Source organism: Ahaetulla prasina, chromosome 1 (assembly GCF_028640845.1).
Source record: "Ahaetulla prasina isolate Xishuangbanna chromosome 1, ASM2864084v1, whole genome shotgun sequence".
In the NCBI taxonomy this organism is placed as follows: domain Eukaryota; kingdom Metazoa; phylum Chordata; class Lepidosauria; order Squamata; family Colubridae; genus Ahaetulla; species Ahaetulla prasina.
In genome coordinates, this window is record NC_080539.1 from 33,289,906 (window position 1) to 33,308,835 (window position 18,930).

Consider the following 18,930-nt stretch of genomic DNA (forward strand, 5'->3'; position numbering starts at 1 on the left):
ACTATTTACTGAATCTGCACTACTATTAATCGTTTCATAGTTCCCATCACCAATCTCTTTCCACTTATGACTGTATGACTATAACTTGTTGCTGGCAATCCTTATGATTTATATTGATATATTGATCATCAATTGTGTTGTAAATGTTGTACCTTGATGAACGTATCTTTTCTTTTATGTACACTGAGAGCATATGCACCAAGACAAATTCCTTGTGTGTCCAATCACACTTGGCCAATAAAATTCTATTCTATTCTATTCTATTCTATTCATTATATAATTGTTGTTATTTATTTATTTATTTATTTATTTATTTATTATTCAAATTTTTATACCGCCCTTCTCCGAAGAACCATTGAAGTGGTTGCTAAGGAAAACCATGACTATGCTGATCTTATTTGAAATTTCCTTTGCTTTACAGATTTGTGAAGGTTGTAAATGCAAGGAATGGCCACAAAATTACTTTTGCATCACCATCATAAAATGAGGCAGTCACTTAAAGAGGTTTACCTGTATCACAATCAATTGAGTAGTATTTTAATACTATTCAAGGCCTCGTGGATTTCACAGTATGCACAGCAACCAATACCTCTTTCAAAGTGGGGGGGAGGAGTTTTATGTACTGTATATGAAGTTTTAACAGATTGGGGCTTTGTACTACAAATACAGAGGGGTTCATTACTGACATTTAAGGAGGCATTAGATGAGACATAATTCGTATTGCTTTTTGGAGACAAAAAGGAAATATGATTTTTCCAGCTAAACAATTTAATTGTCCCCTTCCATATTTATTCAAATTTTTTTGAACTCCATTTGGATGACTGATTTGGCAAATTGCTAATATAACAATTAGGCAGGGATGATAACAATAAGCATTAGCTGCCGCAAGAAGATTGCACAGACGGATTATAAACAGCGGCCTGACAAAGTACAGTAGCAGCAATGGCATATTGAAATATCTGCAAAAAAATACATTTGCCTGAAGGCAAGTTTTGATGGGACCATAAAATAGAAAAAGTAATAGAAAATAAAGAACCTAAAGTGCTCTGAGCCTTTACCATACAAATAGACAAGTACCTGCCACACAACACCTGAGTTAACAATTGTCAATAAGAAAGATAAAAAGTCTGGATAGTGGATGTGTCAGTAACATAACATAACATAACAACAGAGTTGGAAGGGACCTTGGAGGCCTTCTAGTCCAACCCCCTGCCTAGGCAGGAACCCTACACCATCTCAGTCAGATGGTTATCCAACATTTTCTTAAAAATTTCCAGTGTTGGAGCATTCACAACTTCTGCAGGCAAGTCGTTCCACTTATTAATTGTTCTAACTGTCAGGAAATTTCTCCTTAGTTCTAAGTTGCTTCTTTCTTTGATCAGTTTCCACCCATTGCTTCTTGTTCTACCCTCAGGTGCTTTGGAGAACAGCCCGACTCCCTCTTCTTTGTGGCAACCCCTGAGATATTGGAACACAGCTATCATGTCTCCCCTAGTCCTTCTTTTTATTAAACTAGACATACCCAGTTCCTGCAACCGTTCTTCATATGTTTTAGCCTCCAGTCCTCTAATCATCTTTGTTGCTCTTCTCTGCACTCTTTCTAGAGTCTCAACATCTTTTTTACATCGTGGAGACCAAAACTGGATGCAATATTCCAAGTGTGGCCTTACCAAGGCATTATAAAGTGGCACTAACACTTCACGTGATCTTGATTTTATCCCTCTGTTTATGCAGCCTAGAACTGTGTTGGCTTTTTTAGCAGCTGCTGCACACTGCTGGCTCATATCTAAATGGTTATCCACTAGGACTCCAAGATCCCTCTCACAGGTGCTACTATTGAGCAAGGTACCACATATATGGTACCACATATACGGTACCTGGAGACAGCAGAAGAGAAGAGAAAGAACTGGAGAAAATCACAAAATACAAAGACCTGCAAATAGATGTAGAACAACTGAGGCACAAGAAAGCAAAGATGGTACCAATAGTAATAGGCACCTTGGATGCAATCCCAGAACATCCGGAGCACCATTTGAACACTATTGACATTAACAAAATGACCATTAATCAATTGCAAAAGGCAGCTTTACTTAGAACAGTTTACAACCTGCGACTATATCTTTAATATTATTGAGCAACAACATCTGCCTATCACAGGTCCTTGGAAAAAACTTGATAGATGGACAAAAATGCCAAATCTGGTCTAAACACTGTGTAACCAACCATAATAATAGATTATCTTTATGGCTGTAATTAATTATGGGAAGACTTGAATATAAATGCTCTGTAAAAGTATGAGAACTCTAGCCATGTTCTTCAGTAACTACAATTTAAATACATGTTGGGGGCAGTTTATACAACGTGCATGTTTACAGACCCCTTTTCCTAGATATTGTGCTATATAACAAAGCTAGTAGTTCTGTTTGTCATATCCATAATGCTCTGCCTGCAGAAATATAAGCTCAGAGCTCCCTGAAGAATTGTAGAAACTTGTTTTTATGATAATCAGGAGCTAACAGGCCAGAACAAGGAAATTATTTGGGAAGTGCCAGTCAAGAGTCAGTGTCAGGTTTTGTGGAAGACAAGATTGTGTTATGCTGTTGTTAGAATAAATTGCTGGAGATGAACAGGTGAGATGAAAACACCAGCAGACTTTGGCAGGGAGGTATGCATTTTTGGCCCATGCAATGACAATCATGCAATCTTTGGATTCCTGCTGTTTCCCCAGTGGGCCTGCAGGCAAAGTTGTGCTTGTTTTCTTTGGCTGTTAATGGGTGGGTGGAGCTGGCGTGACATAGACTGTTGACATTTTCCTTCAAATGAGAAGTCAAAGATAGAAAATTTCACTTACAAAATCAAATCACAGTCATGCAATTTCTGGCTCATCGTTTACTTAATGATTCGCTATTTCCTCTCTGCATCAACAGGTGGTTTCACTATTTTGTAATCTGCAAAAGTAAAAAATAAAAATAAAAATAGAGAAGTCCCAGGTTTGCAGGATAGCAAGGAGAGAAATGCTTCAAATGTCTTTGGTTTGCTAAATGTGCTCTTGACCACTCCCAATTGGGATTTTGCCTGCATTTGCTCAGATGGGAAGCATTTGGATGACAGCTGTCAGAACAATAAATAACAACTGTTGAGAAAAGAACTTAAGCATCTGTTGTTTTAGTAGCAGCTCCTTAATTTGACTTCTCGCTTCCTATAGATTCTACCCATTTCTTCTGATTTCTTGCTGATTGGTTTCTGGGCAACTGGTTGTAGTTTCAAGGTTCTCAGAGAGAAACACTTGTGAAAAGATTGTTGGCTGTCAATTCTATCACTTCAACTATTAAAAGAGATTCGCGATAGTGGCGAATATCTGTAACTTGGGTGTAGGATAACGGTGGAGGTTTATTCTCTTGCTGATTGGTTTCCGAGTGTTTCATTACCAGGCTGGGTAACATCTTCAGCAGAATTTAGATATCAGTATCTGGCAGTGGTGGGATTCAAATTTTTTTTTACTACCAGTACTATTACCATTACTTCTGTGGGCGTGGTTTGGTGGGCATGGCAGGGGAACGATACTGTAAAATCTCCATTCCCGTCCCACTCCAGGGGAAGGTTACTGCAAAAACCCTATTTCTTCCCAATCCACTGGGACTCGGGAGGCAAAGAATAGATGGGGGCGGGGCCAGTCAGAGGTGGCATTTACCAGTTCTCCGAACTACTAAAAATTTCCACTACTGATTCTCCAGAGCTGGTCAGAACCTGCTGAATACCACCTCTGAGTATCGGTGTTCTAAAACAGGGGTCTCCAACCTTGACAACTTTAAGCCTGGAGGACTTCAACTCCCAGAATTCCCAGCTAGCTTTGCTGTCTGGGGAATTCTGGAAGTTGGAGTCCGCCAGGCTTAAAGTTGCCAAGGTTGGAGACCCCTGTTCTAAAAGAAATTTTCCCTGACTGAAGCATTTGTGTAGAATTTCTTCAAAGCAGTGCCCAAACAATTGTGGCTGCCTCACAGATTAGGAGCAAGAAGGAGCAGATGAGCCCTCAAAAAAGGATTATTCCCTTTCCATTCATTTGACTATGTTAGAGGAAAGCAAACTGGAGTACATCGAGAAAGAAAGTCTTAGCTATATCACTTTGATTGATTCTGGCTCCTGAACAGGGTTGTAAAAACTATTATTTTAATGAGGTATGCTGGCTGAGCCTACAATATACCTTTGTCCATTTTGGGGTTCATTATGCAAAATATCCCACCATTTTTCTATTGCCTTTCTCAAATCCATAGCTTTTGTCCAGAGGCAGCCCTGTAAAGTGGCTTAAAGTTGAGCAGATCCTAAGTTTTCCATATTAATATGCCAGCTCTTCTACTAGGTGTTCTGGATCTCCTTTTGCCAGACAAAATATTATCTCAGCCAACAGGGCAAAGCTTTTCAGGATTCTTTGTTGTTCATTCCTTTTCCATTCCCCAAATATCAATAATTAGCTGGTTGTTCTCTCCTATTTTATTCCCATTTCTGGTGAGCAAGGCAAAATCCTAGATCAATGATGGCTAACCTTTTTTCCATGCCATCACATGCCAAAAGCGGGGGGAGCGCAGAGGGTCAGGCGCGAGTGTGCCCACACCCATAATTTAATGCGCCCTGCCCCCCCTCACATGCCTGCACGACCCCCCTGCGGTCCCCCCACTTTTGGCACGTGATGGCATGGTGGGCCTGGTAGGCCCGTTTTTCACCCTCCCCAGGCTCCAGAGGCTTTCTAGGAGCCTGAGGAAGGATGAAAACGGCCTCCCCCACCCCCAGAAGCCCTCTGGAGGCTGGAAATGGCCCATTTCCCAACTTCCAGTGGGCCTGGAAGGCCTGAAAATCAGCTGGCCGGCGCATGCAAACAAACTGGAGCTGAGCTAGGGCAACGCTCACGAGCCCACAGATATGGCTCTGCATGCCACCTGTGGCACGCGTGCCATAGGTTCGCCATCACGATCCTAGATCATAGAAATGGGATTTGGAACAAGGACAGTACAGTTTGTTAGTATGCAAAATTGCAAATATCCACTTACCTCACCTCTACCATTCATGCAGTAAGACTCACCTTTAAGAGTCTGTCAATTCATTTGGAGCCCGTGGGGTCAATTCGTTTTTCCAGCTGAGCCATCAGAGTTATTTTTAGGACACTTTAAATTATTTTTGGTTGTCAGCTTTGGCAAAGGCTTTGCAAAAATAAACTGGGTTTATATTATATATTTTTTTAAAAAAACAAATACCTGACTGTGTTTAATGAATGGGCTAAATAAAACCAGAGATTTCAGCTAAATCTGCAGTTCTATCCATAGTCCCTGTTTACTTTATTAGACATATTGTCAAGGTCACTACCTTCTTGTCCTTTCTTCAAATGGGACTCAATGAAGTAAGATAGTATTTTTTTCAGGCCTGACCTTGAAAATTTTTTTTGAAAAAGACCCAAATTTTTTGATGATGTTTCAAGATTTTTGTGAATTATTGTTCAATCCTGCATGACTCAAAGTCAAAGGTTTTCACATTTGCATAATGATTGCTGTTGCAAATTGAAGTTTGTTTTGTTTTGTTGAAGCAGAATCAAGACTGAATGTAAAGTAGCAGTTTAAGCAATTGGAGGCTTTTGCAGGAAATGGAGGAAAATCAAGGCAGGTTTATAATATAAAGCAAATATGGTAGTTCTTGTACCTAGAGCTGATGAGTTTTGCAGTTTGGGGTTTTTGAAAGAGCCAACATTTCCCCCCATGGCTGATTATGTTTCTTCTGGCATCACGTGAATCTTCAGATATGCCAGGAAGGAGGAATAAAATTAGATCTGTAGTCAGTTTCAGACCAGTAGTCCTTCTCTTCTTGATTGTCAGCCTCATAAATGAGGACAGCTGACCATTGTTTACATTGTAATTGGCAGAAGGGTGTGGTTTCTATTGATTTGTGATGCTAATATTGCTAAAACAATCTCTGGCTCTCAACAGATGCTTTCATCTTAATAAAAGAAATTCAGATTTTAGCAAAAGAGCTGAAGAATCTTGAAGAATCATTTTGAATTGGTTAAGTGATTTAAATGTTTTTGTACTTAATTATTCTACTTACTCAGTTTCAATAGTATCAATCTGTCCGCGGAATCCAGTGGACTTTTTAAAAATTCCAAGCTTCAAATAAGTGTATAGTTGATTACTGAGACATACCAGTTTAATATAAAATTGATTTTACTCTAATGTCTTCAAAATATTGATGTAAAAATTCTGGTTAGTTTGAATATTAACTTCATGTTTTTCGCATCAGATATGTTTGCCTACTAGTAGACCTGAAGGAGAAATCAGAAGAAACATCAATTTAAAATACTTGGATGAAATATTGATCTCATAGTAAATATGAAAAGGAATAAAATGCACTCGAATCATTTCTTTCCCCAAAACACATTGTGGGGTCCCTTGGTGCTATCTGAGCTTGTTGGTTTCCTTGCAGATGTTTCATTACCAAACTAGGTAACATCATCAGTGCACAGTTTAACGCTGAATTACAAATATTCTCTATCATCAATATCAAAACACATTGCATATATAAAATCATCTCTATAACATTGCATGTTGGGAACATTAAGTCTTATGTAAAGATGAAGTGCATTTGACTTCAATAGTTACTCAAATCTGGTAAATTTTATTTGCAAACAATGACTAATTATTTAAAAAGAGTTAAATTCCTTCCCAGATAGCACCTCACTCCAAATCTTTCCTATCAGTATTGCTTTATAGGTAGTCCTCAACTTATAACCACAGTTGGAAGCAGAATTCCTGTCACTAAGCAATGTGGTTGTAACATGAGATGTCACGTGACCACAGCAATGTAATGACTGCAAACCCAGCAGTCCTGGTTGATGTTGTAATTCCAGATATGTGGGTCAGATAAGTAGAGGCAGACCCAGGCAAGGAGCGCAGGGGTGAAGGATGCTCTGTGAGGCCCAACACAGGCCTGCATGCAAGTTGGGGAGGAAGTGTAGTCCGTTTGAGCATAGGGGTGTTGTGGAAAGAATAGGCTGTGGCTCAAGAACTTCTTCACACACCACAACTCTGGGGCTGCAACTCAGTCGCAATGCAGTGTGAAGCCATAGCTGTTCCTGGAAGTCTCAGTTGTCACAGCTTGGCCCAGCAGCTTGGCATAAAACTACTGCATCCTGGAAAGGGCCAAATGCCTTGCACTGTGAACCCCCAAGGTGATTGTTGAAATTTTCCTCCCACTATTGATGGTACTGTATGTGAGGCAGCTGCTGGCCATGTCAGGCTTATTCCCACTTGCTTCATTCATTCTCCGAATTGTGTGCCCTGTTCCCACAGTGCTTTGGAAAAGTCTTTTGAAGCATCACAAGGACATGTCTGCCATTCTCCAAATAGCATCACAAGAATGGGGTGTCTGCCATTCTCCAAATAGCACATCTGTTCTTGCGAGATCTGGGGAAGACCTCGGAAGCTTTCCAAGGGCTTTGCCAAAGCAACACAACAATGAGATGCATTTCTTGGAGAATGAATGGTGCACACAATTTAGAGAATGGAACAAGCAGCCTCACGAAGAAGGTCTGGCATGGCCAGTAGCTGCCTCATATATTGTAGTGTCAGTCTGGGTACGCCTCATCACCTGTGAGAGGAAAACAGGGAAGGTCAATTGTGCATGTTAGGGCTTGTAGAGCATAGGGCATCAGAGGCAACTAGGGCTTTGCCCAGTGGTGCTGGAGTGGCTGGCTGTGGCGTGGGACTTGAGCTGGCATTTCTCAGAGGCAGAAGCAGCACTGGGGCTGAAGGAGAGGCTTGCGGCAGGGGCAGCTGGTTGAGACTTGTTGAAGGGGCCTCTACTTCAGCCTTAGCCCCAGTTCTGTCACCATCCAGTGCCACTATGCAGACTGGTTAAAAGGCATAGATATGGGGGTGAGGGAGTTGAAGCATTCTTATGGTCATAAGTGCAAGCAGGCCCAAAGTTTGTTCATGTGACCCCAGGAGCATTACACCATTTAGATATTTAGATATGGGTCATGTCTCTTCATTCAGCATTGTCATAACTAATAAGTCAAGGACTATTTGTATAGAAAAGAAGAACAAAATGACATTTCATTCGATTCTTTGGTATGTAACATCTATTTAAATTCTCAAATACTAAATAAAATTTTAAATCCATTAAACAGCGAAAAAGCTGGTGTGTAATCCCATGCAAAGTTTCTTGGGAGTAAGATTAAGACTAGTATTGACTTCTAGGTAGGTATTATATAAAGTTGTGCTATGAAGTACTACTAATAATAATTCATACTGTTTCCTAGCCCTATTAGGACTGAAGTTATTATTTTGTATGCCCAGATGAAACCAATAGTGCTGATAAGTAAAACAAAGCAAACATTATCTTGTGGAATTGTTTTAAAATTGATTGAATGTTTGGATATGGTTTTGTGAAAGAAAAAGGAAGCTGCTAAGTAATCTCCCCACTCTTTTAATAGGTCACTTCAGCCTTGCTTCTTGAGGCTGCTATGGGTAAACCATTCCCTGTCTGTTTTCCACCACTTTCACTCTGTTTCATTCTTTGTTGTTCTTTGTTTCTTTCTCAGGTGAGAACTGACTCAATATGAGTGGCCTTGGGAACAACTCTACGGACCCAGGAAACCTGGATTCTCAAAAGAGGAAGGGGTCACCATGCGACACTCTGATCCAGAGGTAAATACAATTTTAGAGGAGGGTTTTTCCCTTTTTTTTTTTTTTTCGTTTTTTCTTTTTTGGCTTCTGGCACTCTTTTTCTGCACAAGCAGATGGGAGCAGATTTCATCCCCTCAGATAAGTTCACACATCCCACCAGTGTTTGGCTGCTTGTGAGTATCTACTGTGGAAGATGGAACACAACTCTCCATCTGTTCGTCTTCTCTCTTGGGGAGCAACTGGTGATTTGTGATTGAAGCTGTTTTTACTTATTGATTGACTTGGGTTTGTAGCACACTTCACACTTTATGGTCATTAATATTTCTCTTGTTTCAAAATCTAAAAACTAAACTCCTCACAATAGGAGCCCAGTTCTGAGGTCATAGGTCCATTTGCTTAGTTAATTTATATTCCATACCTCCAACATAAATTTTACATTGCAAAATAGCTACGCTGGAAGAAAGAGTTATTATTAATATGCTAAACAAATACCCACTGCAGTATTCCACTTAGATTAATAATAAAATCAATACTGCTGTCAGATGTAGATGCTAATACTGGTTGTATTTAAAAGTCTGGCAGAACAAAAATTATTTTAATCCCTTGCCAAAATTGTAGGAATGAAGGTTGCAAGTGGACCTTCTTTTAATGTTGAACATTTCTGTAGCATTCCCAGGAGTGCCTATTCTGCTGAAAGTATGGATAATGGATAGCAAACTACATGTGAACTACACCAGCAAGCTATTACAATTCAGGACAGGTTATGAGGAAAATATCTCCTCAGTTTGTCAACAAACAAGATGGGGGAACTGCTTGCTGCTGTACCAAAATTAAGAAACTATGCGACTATCTAGGTCTACAGACATTGATGTAAAAGGAACAAAAGTGTAGAAGAAGAAAAACAATTTGTTAACAATTCCTACATATTGTAATTGTCACAGTGAGTCGGCACAGTAGCTTCTAATGGAGAGACTGGTAGAGCCAAGTTGATCCCAGCCAAGCCAGTGCAAAATATACTTTACTGCCTCATCCCTTTTTCATTTGAAACTCAGTGGAAGTTAGTTTATTATTTCTTCAAAACATTTTTCACCCTCCGCAATGCTGAAATGGTTTCCACAATGGCTTCTAGGAGAACAATGAGAAACAAATCTATATGTGCCCATAGGAATAATGCATAAATAATAATATAGAAGGAGAATGCAGTGTAGAATAGGGAGTCTGGGTGCATTTTGTAAAATTTTAATGAGGAGCAAAGAGAAGGAAGAAGGAAAAAACTTTACATTTGTTACTTAAAAACAAACTATTGCAGCATTTGACAGACTAATATATTTATTACAGCACAATTCTGTCAATTGGTAGGCAGGATTTATATATATAAAATATTATATGAAGCATCTGTTGCTTTTTTTTGATAATTGTAAGCCTGTGGGCTTTTTGTAGTTCTTCAAATTATCATGCAATGATATATTTATTTTCATTATATTGTAACATGGTAAAATGCTGTGAGACATTCCAAATTCAGTGGTACAGTATAAATACAATGATGCAAAAATAAATGAATACATCCATACATAGAATTGGTGCAGTTCATGATGTAGCACTTGTGACAATTCTGTGAAGCAAAATAACAATTAACAGGCATAGCAATTAAGTGTCAGTCCTGCCACCCTAACCCTGACAAGTTAATTAATAACTATAGTGAATAGAAAACTGTTGTTTGTAATCAAATTTAAATGGATAGTGTCAGATTTTTGATCAAATGTTCTAGTTCTGCAAACTTGGCTCTTTTAAGACGTGTGGACTTCAACTCCCAGAGTTCCTCAGCCAGCAAAACTGGCTGAGGAACTCTGCGAGTTGAAGTCCACATGTCTTAAAAGAGCCAAGTTTGCAGACCTCTGTTCTAATTCAACAGTTCCTTATCCCAATTGTAGTTTTCTTTTGCCATTTTTCTAGCAGTGAATGACAGGTTTCATATCAGAAACAGGATTCCTTTTGAAGTCAAAGGTTTTTCCCACTTGGTTCTAGATTTTGCTCTTTGTGCTACTGATTTTGTGCCTGCTGATTCTGTTGTACAAAAACTACTCTATAAATGGAATTATTAGCAGAATATGTATATAGCTTTGGAAGCTGAGCAAATGTCTCTGTCTCCTTCACTGGAAAAATATTAAAGTTTTAGAAATGCCTGGTATAAATCCTTAAGTTGTGACTCCCAGTGGCCGTATAAACTGCAGGCAATGGATTATGTGATATGTCCTGGATGGATATTAGACATTAAACAGATTCAGCTACTTAAATTAAATCCTCTGATATTCTCCAAGCAATAAAGTAATAATGCAGATCTCTGGTGTCCAATTAGTGGATTTTAACTGACCTTCCTTACTGATGCTAATGCCAGTCTTTTATGTGGGTCTCTTTTTCCCTTCATCCCAACCCAACACCCCAAGAGATAGATAGGCAGACAGACAGACAGAGAGACAGAACCCCAGAATTATAGTTTTTAAAGAGGCATATCCCAGTCCCAATCATATTTCATTTTGTGTTTGAAGATAATGTTGAGACAAATTACTGTAAGCCCAATTTTGCTCAGTCCTTTTCCAAATAAGAGTCTTAACTAGTTTAGCCCTGACTTCATTTAACTTAGCATCCCCAATAATATATCGTAGAATGGGCAAAAGTTAATCCTTAGTTAACAAATATATTTTTCCTATTTTACTTTCTCCTCAGCACACCTTCTAAGATGGCTCCTGCTGTTCTGTTTGCATGTATCTTTTAAAGCAGGGGTCTCCAACCTTAGCAACTTTAAGACTTGTGGACTTGTGGACAACTTTAAGACTTTGCTGGCTGAGGAATTCTGGGAGTTGAAGTCCACAAATCTTAAAGTTGCCAAGGTTGGAGACCCCTGTTCTAAAGGAGAGTGCTCTCTTCATTAAACTATTCTTTTACTCACTTGCATATTCATGCCAGTTCAGTTCATTAAAGACCTTAATTAATTTGTATGATTAATTGGCAGAGGTTTTTAACAATTTGTCAGAACTAATTTCAGCCTGCTACTATACCATTTTCTTCTGTGCTGGAGTCTATAAGTTTAATTGCTACTGATGGTGATAGCTGACTAAAACTATTCTTGCAGGCATTTTTGTAAAAGCAATTCCTTTATTTTTTTTCCCATTAGTTGCAGCTTACATTACCATAGCAACAATGGCAATGAGTTGTTAATTAAATATTTTAATGAATTCACATATGTTGCTTTTTTCTGGTTTTCTGTCCACCCACTTTTCTTAATTTCACCTGAACAAAAATGTCCAGGAGACCCAAAGTAATATTTCCCATTCCTTCCACAACCTTTGCACCTTTACCCTTTCCAGATTTATTTATTTATATATCCATGCACATTTTAAAGCTTATATGTGCTAGTGTTTAGCAGAATTTTTCAGCAGAGTATAGGAAAGAAAGATAGTCTTGTAAGTGTTCTGTTAAAAAAATACGCTTTCAACAGCTTATCTGGGTCATCCACGGTCTTCAAAGAACAGCATGAAAAGAAGAAGGAAAAGATTATTGAACTAGTAGAACATTGTTATAGCAGGAGTCCAAGAGTGGAGAGAATACCCTTAGTATCGTTGGAATAAATGAGGTTTTAATTCTGGAAAAATGCACCTTGGAAAGAATAATTACATTTATCTATATCAGTGGCTATGGCACAGAGTAGTAGGATCAAGCACAAAATTCTAAGAACCATAGTAGTTCTTACAAGTAATGGAGACACTAACTGAAAGAGATGGGAGATAGGTTCTGTTTTCCTAGCTGTCAAGGTATTACAATTGGAGCATTGCAAAAATAGGAGTCTGGCCAATAACATAAATCTTGGGAAAGGATTTAAGCAATTTACAACCGTTCATTATTCATTTTTTTAAGTTTGGGGGGGAAACATTGCAAACTATAGAATTGGCTTTTTGCAACTAAATAAGAGTTAGTTGTTCTTCCTTTGTATGATTTCATGATCTGTTAGCCACATCTCAGCTTTGCTTATGAAGTGATTGTTATTGCAAGAGATTATCTTTCTTAATTCATTTTTTTCTTTTAGTTTATTAACTCTGTTTTGTTGGCATGCTGCCCTCAAATTTTATCCCTGGTAGCAACTTACCAATTGCTTTTTGCCCTAACTCTAACTCCTTTTAATTCAATAAGTTGGGGATTTTTCTGCCTTAATGACAGAATTGACACCTCAGATAAGTTATGTGCAAAAAGGAGAGAATTGGGACAGCTCAAAAAAAAAACAAATAAACACATACATACAATCACACTATTCCAAAGTAAGCAAAGTACAGAAAGAGAGTAAGAACTAAGTTTAAGTAAGAAAGTAAGCCTAGTTTAATGAAAAGAAGGACTAGGGGAGACATGATAGCAGTGTTCCAATATCTCAGGGGTTGCCACAAAGAAGAGGGAGTCAAACTATTCTCCAAAGCACCTGAGGGTAGAACAAGAAGCAGTGGGTGGAAACTAATCAAGGAGAGAAGCAACCTAGAACTAAGGAGAAATTTCCTGACAGTTAGAACAATTAATCAGTGGAACAACTTGCCTGCAGAAGTTGTAAATGCTCCAACACTGGAAATTTTTAAGAAAATGTTGGATAGCCATTTGTCTGAAATGGTGTAGGGTTTCTTGCCTGAGCAGGGTTGGACTAGAAGACCTCCAAGGTCCCTTCCAACTCTGATATTATTATTATTATTATTAACTGGCAAGCAAAGTAAATTAAAGGTGTGACTTACAGTAAAAGGAAAGTAAAGGAAATATGACTCAACCTAATTTTGAATTACAGTAGCTACTGTATCTGTCCTTATCTTTCTACCCTTCTTTAGTTCTACCATATCCATGCTGCATAGATTTCATTTTCTGCTTTTAAGTTTCTCTTTTTGAGGTTCTCATCAACTCCATCCTACCATGACCTTTTCTGCTTTCCCCTTCCTATATCAGCAGCTAATAAAATAGTCTTCCTTTATGTATTTCTTTATATAAGAGAAATCTTTGATATTTCTGAGAAAGCAATTTCAAGAGCTGACCTAAGCAATACCATTGACAGTTAATCACAAAAATACCATATGTCATAAAACTTAATGCACTAAAAATATTTGGTAAAATGATACAAACAATGAGACATTGAAAATATATAGGTAGTCCTCAAATAATTTATTTATTTATTTATTTATTTATTTATTTATTTATTTATTATTTATTTATTCAAATTTGTATACCGCCCTATCTCCTGAAGGACTCAGGGCGGTTCACAGGCACATAAAACATTTATATACAATTAAAATAACTATTAAAAAATTTATTCTAATGCCAAATATTAAAAATATAAATATAAATCTTAAAACCAAATTTAAACCCCTGTAAATTTAAAAATCTATAAATTTAAAATCTAAATTTAAAATCTAAAATCTAAGCCAGTCCTGCACAGATGAATAAATGCGTCTTAAGCTCGCGACGGAAGGTTCGGAGGTCCGGAAGTTGACGGAGTCCTGGGGGGAGTTTGTTCCAGAGGGTGGGAGCCCCCACAGAGAAGGCCCTTCCCCTGGGCGTCGCCAGACGACACTGTCTAGCTGACGGCACCCTGAGGAGTCCCTCTCTGTGAGAGTGCACAGGTCGGTGAGAGGTATTCGGTAGCAGTAGGCGGTCCCGTAGATAACCCGGCCCTATGCCATGGAGCGCTTTAAAGGAGGTTACCAACACCTTGAAGCGCACCCGGAAGGCCACAGGTAGCCAGTGCAGTCTGCGCAGGATAGGTGTCATACGGGAGCCACGAGGGGCTCCCTCTATAACCCGCGCAGCCGCATTCTGAACTAACTGCAGCCTCCGGATGCCCTTCAAGGGGAGCCCCATGTAGAGCATTGCAGTAATCCAGGCGAGACGTCACGAGGGCGTGAGTGACCGTGCATAGGGCATCCCGGTCTAGAAAGGGGCGCAACTGGCGCACCAGGCGAACCTGGTAAAAAGCTCTCCTGGAGACGGCTGTCAAATGATCTTCCAAAGACAGCCGTTCATCCAGGAGGACGCCCAAGTTGCGCACCCCCTCCATCGGGGCCAATGACTCGCCCCCAACAGTCAGCCGAGGACTCAGCTGACTGTACCGGGATGCCGGCATCCACAGCCACTCTGTCTTGGAGGGATTGAGCTTGAGCCTGTTTCTCCCCATCCAGACCCGTACGGCCTCCAAGCACCGGGACAACACTTCGATAACCGTTGGGGTGGCCCGGTGTGAAAAGTACAGCTGGGTGTCATCAGCGTACAGCTGGTACCTCACACGAAGCCACTGATGATCTCACCCAGCGGCTTCATATAGATGTTGAACAAAGGCGAGAGGATCGACCCGCGGCACCCACAAGTGAGGCGCCTCGGAGCCGACCTCTGCCCCCCCGTCAACACCGTCTGCGACCGATCGGAGAGATAGGAGGAGAACCACCGATAAACGGTGCCTCCACTCCCAATCCCCAATCGGGGCAGCAGGTTACCATGGTGGATGGTACCAAAAGCGGCTGAGAGGTCTAACAGGACCAGGGCAGAGGAACATCCCCTATCCCTGGCCCTCCAGAGATCATCCACCAACGCGACCAAAGCCGTCTCAGTGCTGTAACCGGGCCGGAAGCCGGACTGGAACGGGTCTAGATAGACAGTTTCATCCAGGTGTAGGGAAACTGATATGCCACCATACTCTCTACAACCTTCGCGCGGCGGGTTGGAGACCGGACGATAATTACCTAAAACAGCCGGGTCCAGGGAAGGCTTCTTGAGGAGGGGTCTCACCACCGCCTCTTTCAAGGCGGCCGGGAAGACTCCCTCCACCAAAGAAGCACTTGTAATTGCCTGGAGCCAGCCTCGTGTCACCTCCTGAGTGGCCAGCACCAACCAGGAGGGGCACGGGTCCAGTAAACACGTGGTGGCATTCAACCTACCCAACAACCTGTCCATGTCCTCGGGAGCCACAGGGTCAAACTCATCCCATAAAATGTCACCAAGACCGCCCTCAGCCGTCTCACCCGCGTCACTACAATTCTGGTCCAAACCATCCCGAAGCTGAACGATTTTATCGTATAGATAACCGTTAAACTCCTCAGCACGTCCCTGCAACGGGTCATCCCGCTCCCCCTGATGTAAAAGGGAGCGAGTCACCCGAAACAGGGCGGCTGGGCGGTTATCTGCCGATGCAATGAGGGAGGAGCCGTAGCTACGCCTCGCTTCCCTCAATGCCACTAGGTAAGTCCTAGTATAGGACTTCACTAGTGTCCGATCAGCCTCCGAACGGCTAGACCTCCAGGAACTCTCTAGGCGTCTTCTCTGGCGCTTCATCCCTCGCAGCTCCTCGGAGAACCAAGGAGCCGGTTGGGACCTGCGCCGGGTCAGAGGCCGCAAAGGCACGACTCGGTCTAAGGCCCCGCGCGGCCTGTTCCCAGGCCGCAACAAGTTCCTCAGCCGAGCCGTGAGCCAGACCCTCAGGAATGGCCCAAGCTCCGTCCGGAACCCCTCCGGGTCCATCAGGCGCCTGGGACGGAACCAACGATCGGCTCCGTCTCCCTGCGGTGGGGAGTAGCGGTCAGAAAGTCCAGGCGAAGAAGAGAGTGATCTGACCATGACAAAGGTTCAATGACTATTTCCTTCAAGTCCAGATCTCTCAACCACTGACCAGAGACAAAAATCAAGTCCAGAGTGCCACCCCCAATGTGAGTAGGGCCATCAACTACTTGGGTCAGGTCCAAGGCCGTCATGGAAGCCATGAACTCCCGAGCTGCTGTCGATGACAAGCCGGAAGATGGCAAGTTAAAGTCCCCCATGACTAAAAGTCTGGGGGTCTCAACTGCCACCCCGGCCAGCACCTCCAGGAGCTCGGGCAGGGCGGCTGTCACGTAGCAAGGAGCCAGGTACGCGATCAGTAGTCCCACCTGACACCTATGACCCCATCTCACAAAGAGGGATTCGCACCCAGCAATCTGAGGTACAGTGGTCTCCCTCGGCTCTAGGCTCTCTCTAATCACAACCGCCACCCCTCCACCCCTGCCCTGGGCCCTCGGCTGATGGAATGCACGGAAACCTGGCGGGCACATCTCAACAAAAGGCACACCCCCTTCTGTGCCCAGCCAGGTTTCCGTGCGCCTATAAGATCCGCAGCGCCCCTGAATAAGATCGTGTATTAGGGGCCTTATTGACTACGGACCGTGCGTTGCATAACATCAGCCAAGGCCCAGGCTCTGAGGGTCTCGACCATCCGGGAACGGGAAAAGGACGGGATCGGGCGCGATCGCCTGCAAACATTGACCGCGACCCCCAAAACGATATGGTCCCCCTTCCGCCATATCTGCCCCTCCCCTTACCGTGCTAATCAGACCACCCTCACCAGCAGGAACGCAATCTCCCCTAACCTCCGAACCCATTAAAAACCGTCGCGAGCACACGCAAGGACTGGCTCCCCACCCGACGGGCTACCCCAACACCGCCCTGCCCCTCCCACCCCTTAAAAAGCCCTATCTAAAACCCCAAAGGCTCTTTTTTTTCATGCCACCTCTGTGGGTCCCAAGACCCGTCATTGAGGCCGCCCTTGATAATCTGTGGGCCATTCCTGCAGGCGGGGCACTGCAGGCGCAAGAGTTCCAAAGCAGAATATCGCATAAATGTTCAAAAGCATAAGCAGGAGAAAGAAGACAGCGAGAGGTAGTAGTATAATGTCTGGGGTGGCAGGATGTAATGCCAAATCCTAATGGATACCCATCTGCCAGAATATCTTCGGATGGTGGCTGGCTTAACGCTGACACGAGATAGTACAATAAGCAGATGTAGTCTGATGGTAGAAAGTTATTACTACTCTGCACCAAGCTCAGTCCTAAAATCCATAATCTAATAGAGGTGGTATTCCTCTCTCCGTCCATGGCGTCTCAGCTATTTCAAATAATGATGCCAGTTGGGACCAGAATTGCTATTGTTAAGAGGTATGGTCATAAATTGTGTTGTCGCATGTTCACACCACATAACGAGTGTAATTCTGCAGTTCCATCATTAACTGTGAACCCCTGGATCATTAAGTGATGATGTCACATGATCACGACCCCCTGATGACTTCCCCATTGATTTTGCTTGATGGTGCACCCTAATAACAACATTACCAAAATTAAAAAAAAGAACTTCCAAAAATACAACTTGTGGCACCCTGAAAGAACATTTCTCAATATATTAGCAGTAATCTTTTCTGGACTCCATCCTCATAATAATCCAGTGCTTGGTGGAAAAGCCACCAGTAGCCTTCTGGGCCTGGCACAGTTGGCAAATACTTTCAGGGTGAAGTGATCCCACAAATAACTTGCCTCTGCCATTCAGCTCTTAAAAGGTGATAACTACCATATGGAATCACACCAGGAAAAAAAAAACCTGGAAGCCAGTGTGCTGGTGTCCTATGGAGAAATGGGACACTTGAGTGCACACTGCTGCATTCTGGACCAGTTGTAATTTCTGGATGCCCTTATTTATTTATTTATTTATTTATTTATTTATTTATTTATTTATTTAATCACATTTATATACCGCCCTATCTCCCAAGGGACTCAGGGCGGTTCACAGGCAGGTAAAAAAGCACATATAAATACAGACTAAAATAACAGTTAAAAAACTTATTCTACATGGCCGAATTATTAAAAAGCAATATAAATAATAAAACCCATTTAAAACCAGTATAAATTTAAAATCTAATCCAGTCCTGCGCAGATGAATAAATGCGTTTTAAGCTCGCGATGGAAGGTTCGGAGGTCCGGAAGTTGACGAAGTCCTGGGGGGAGTTCGTTCCAGAGGGTGGGAGCCCCACAGAGAAGGTCCTTCCCCTGGGTGTCGCCAGACGGCACTGCCTAGCTGACGGCACCCTGAGGAGTCCCTCTCTGTGAGAGCGCACGGGTCGGTGAGAGGTATTCGGTAGCAGTAGGCGGTCCCGTAAATAGCCCGGCCCTATGCCATGGAACGCTTTAAAGATGGTTACCAAAACCTTGAAGCGCACCCGGAAGGCCACAGGTAGCCAGTGCAGTCTGCGCAGGATAGGTGTCACACGGGAGCCACGAGGGGCTCCCTCTATCACCCGCGCAGCCGCATTCTGAACCAACTGAAGCCTCCGGATGCCCCTCAAGGGGATCCCCATGTAGAGAGGATCCCCATGCACAGCATGTTGTTTTCATCCAGATAGGAAGTGACTATGATAAGTGATGGTCAGCAAGGCCTCCTAGTCCAGCATTAGGTG

At 42.2% G+C, this 18,930-nt stretch overlaps 1 protein-coding gene across 7 annotated transcripts in view; it reads left to right on the forward strand.

Annotated features, from left to right (window-relative positions):
* Positions 1 to 18,930, forward strand: part of NCOA1 (nuclear receptor coactivator 1) — a 323,605-nt gene that overhangs the window by 204,781 nt on the left and 99,894 nt on the right. For all 7 annotated transcript variants that reach the window (XM_058164793.1, XM_058164792.1, XM_058164789.1 and 4 more), the window contains one exon: positions 8,582 to 8,687. In XM_058164793.1, coding sequence (XP_058020776.1) covers positions 8,599 to 8,687 — 89 coding nt within the window. In that variant the 5' untranslated portion in view covers positions 8,582 to 8,598. The remainder of the gene's footprint in view (positions 1 to 8,581; positions 8,688 to 18,930) is intronic.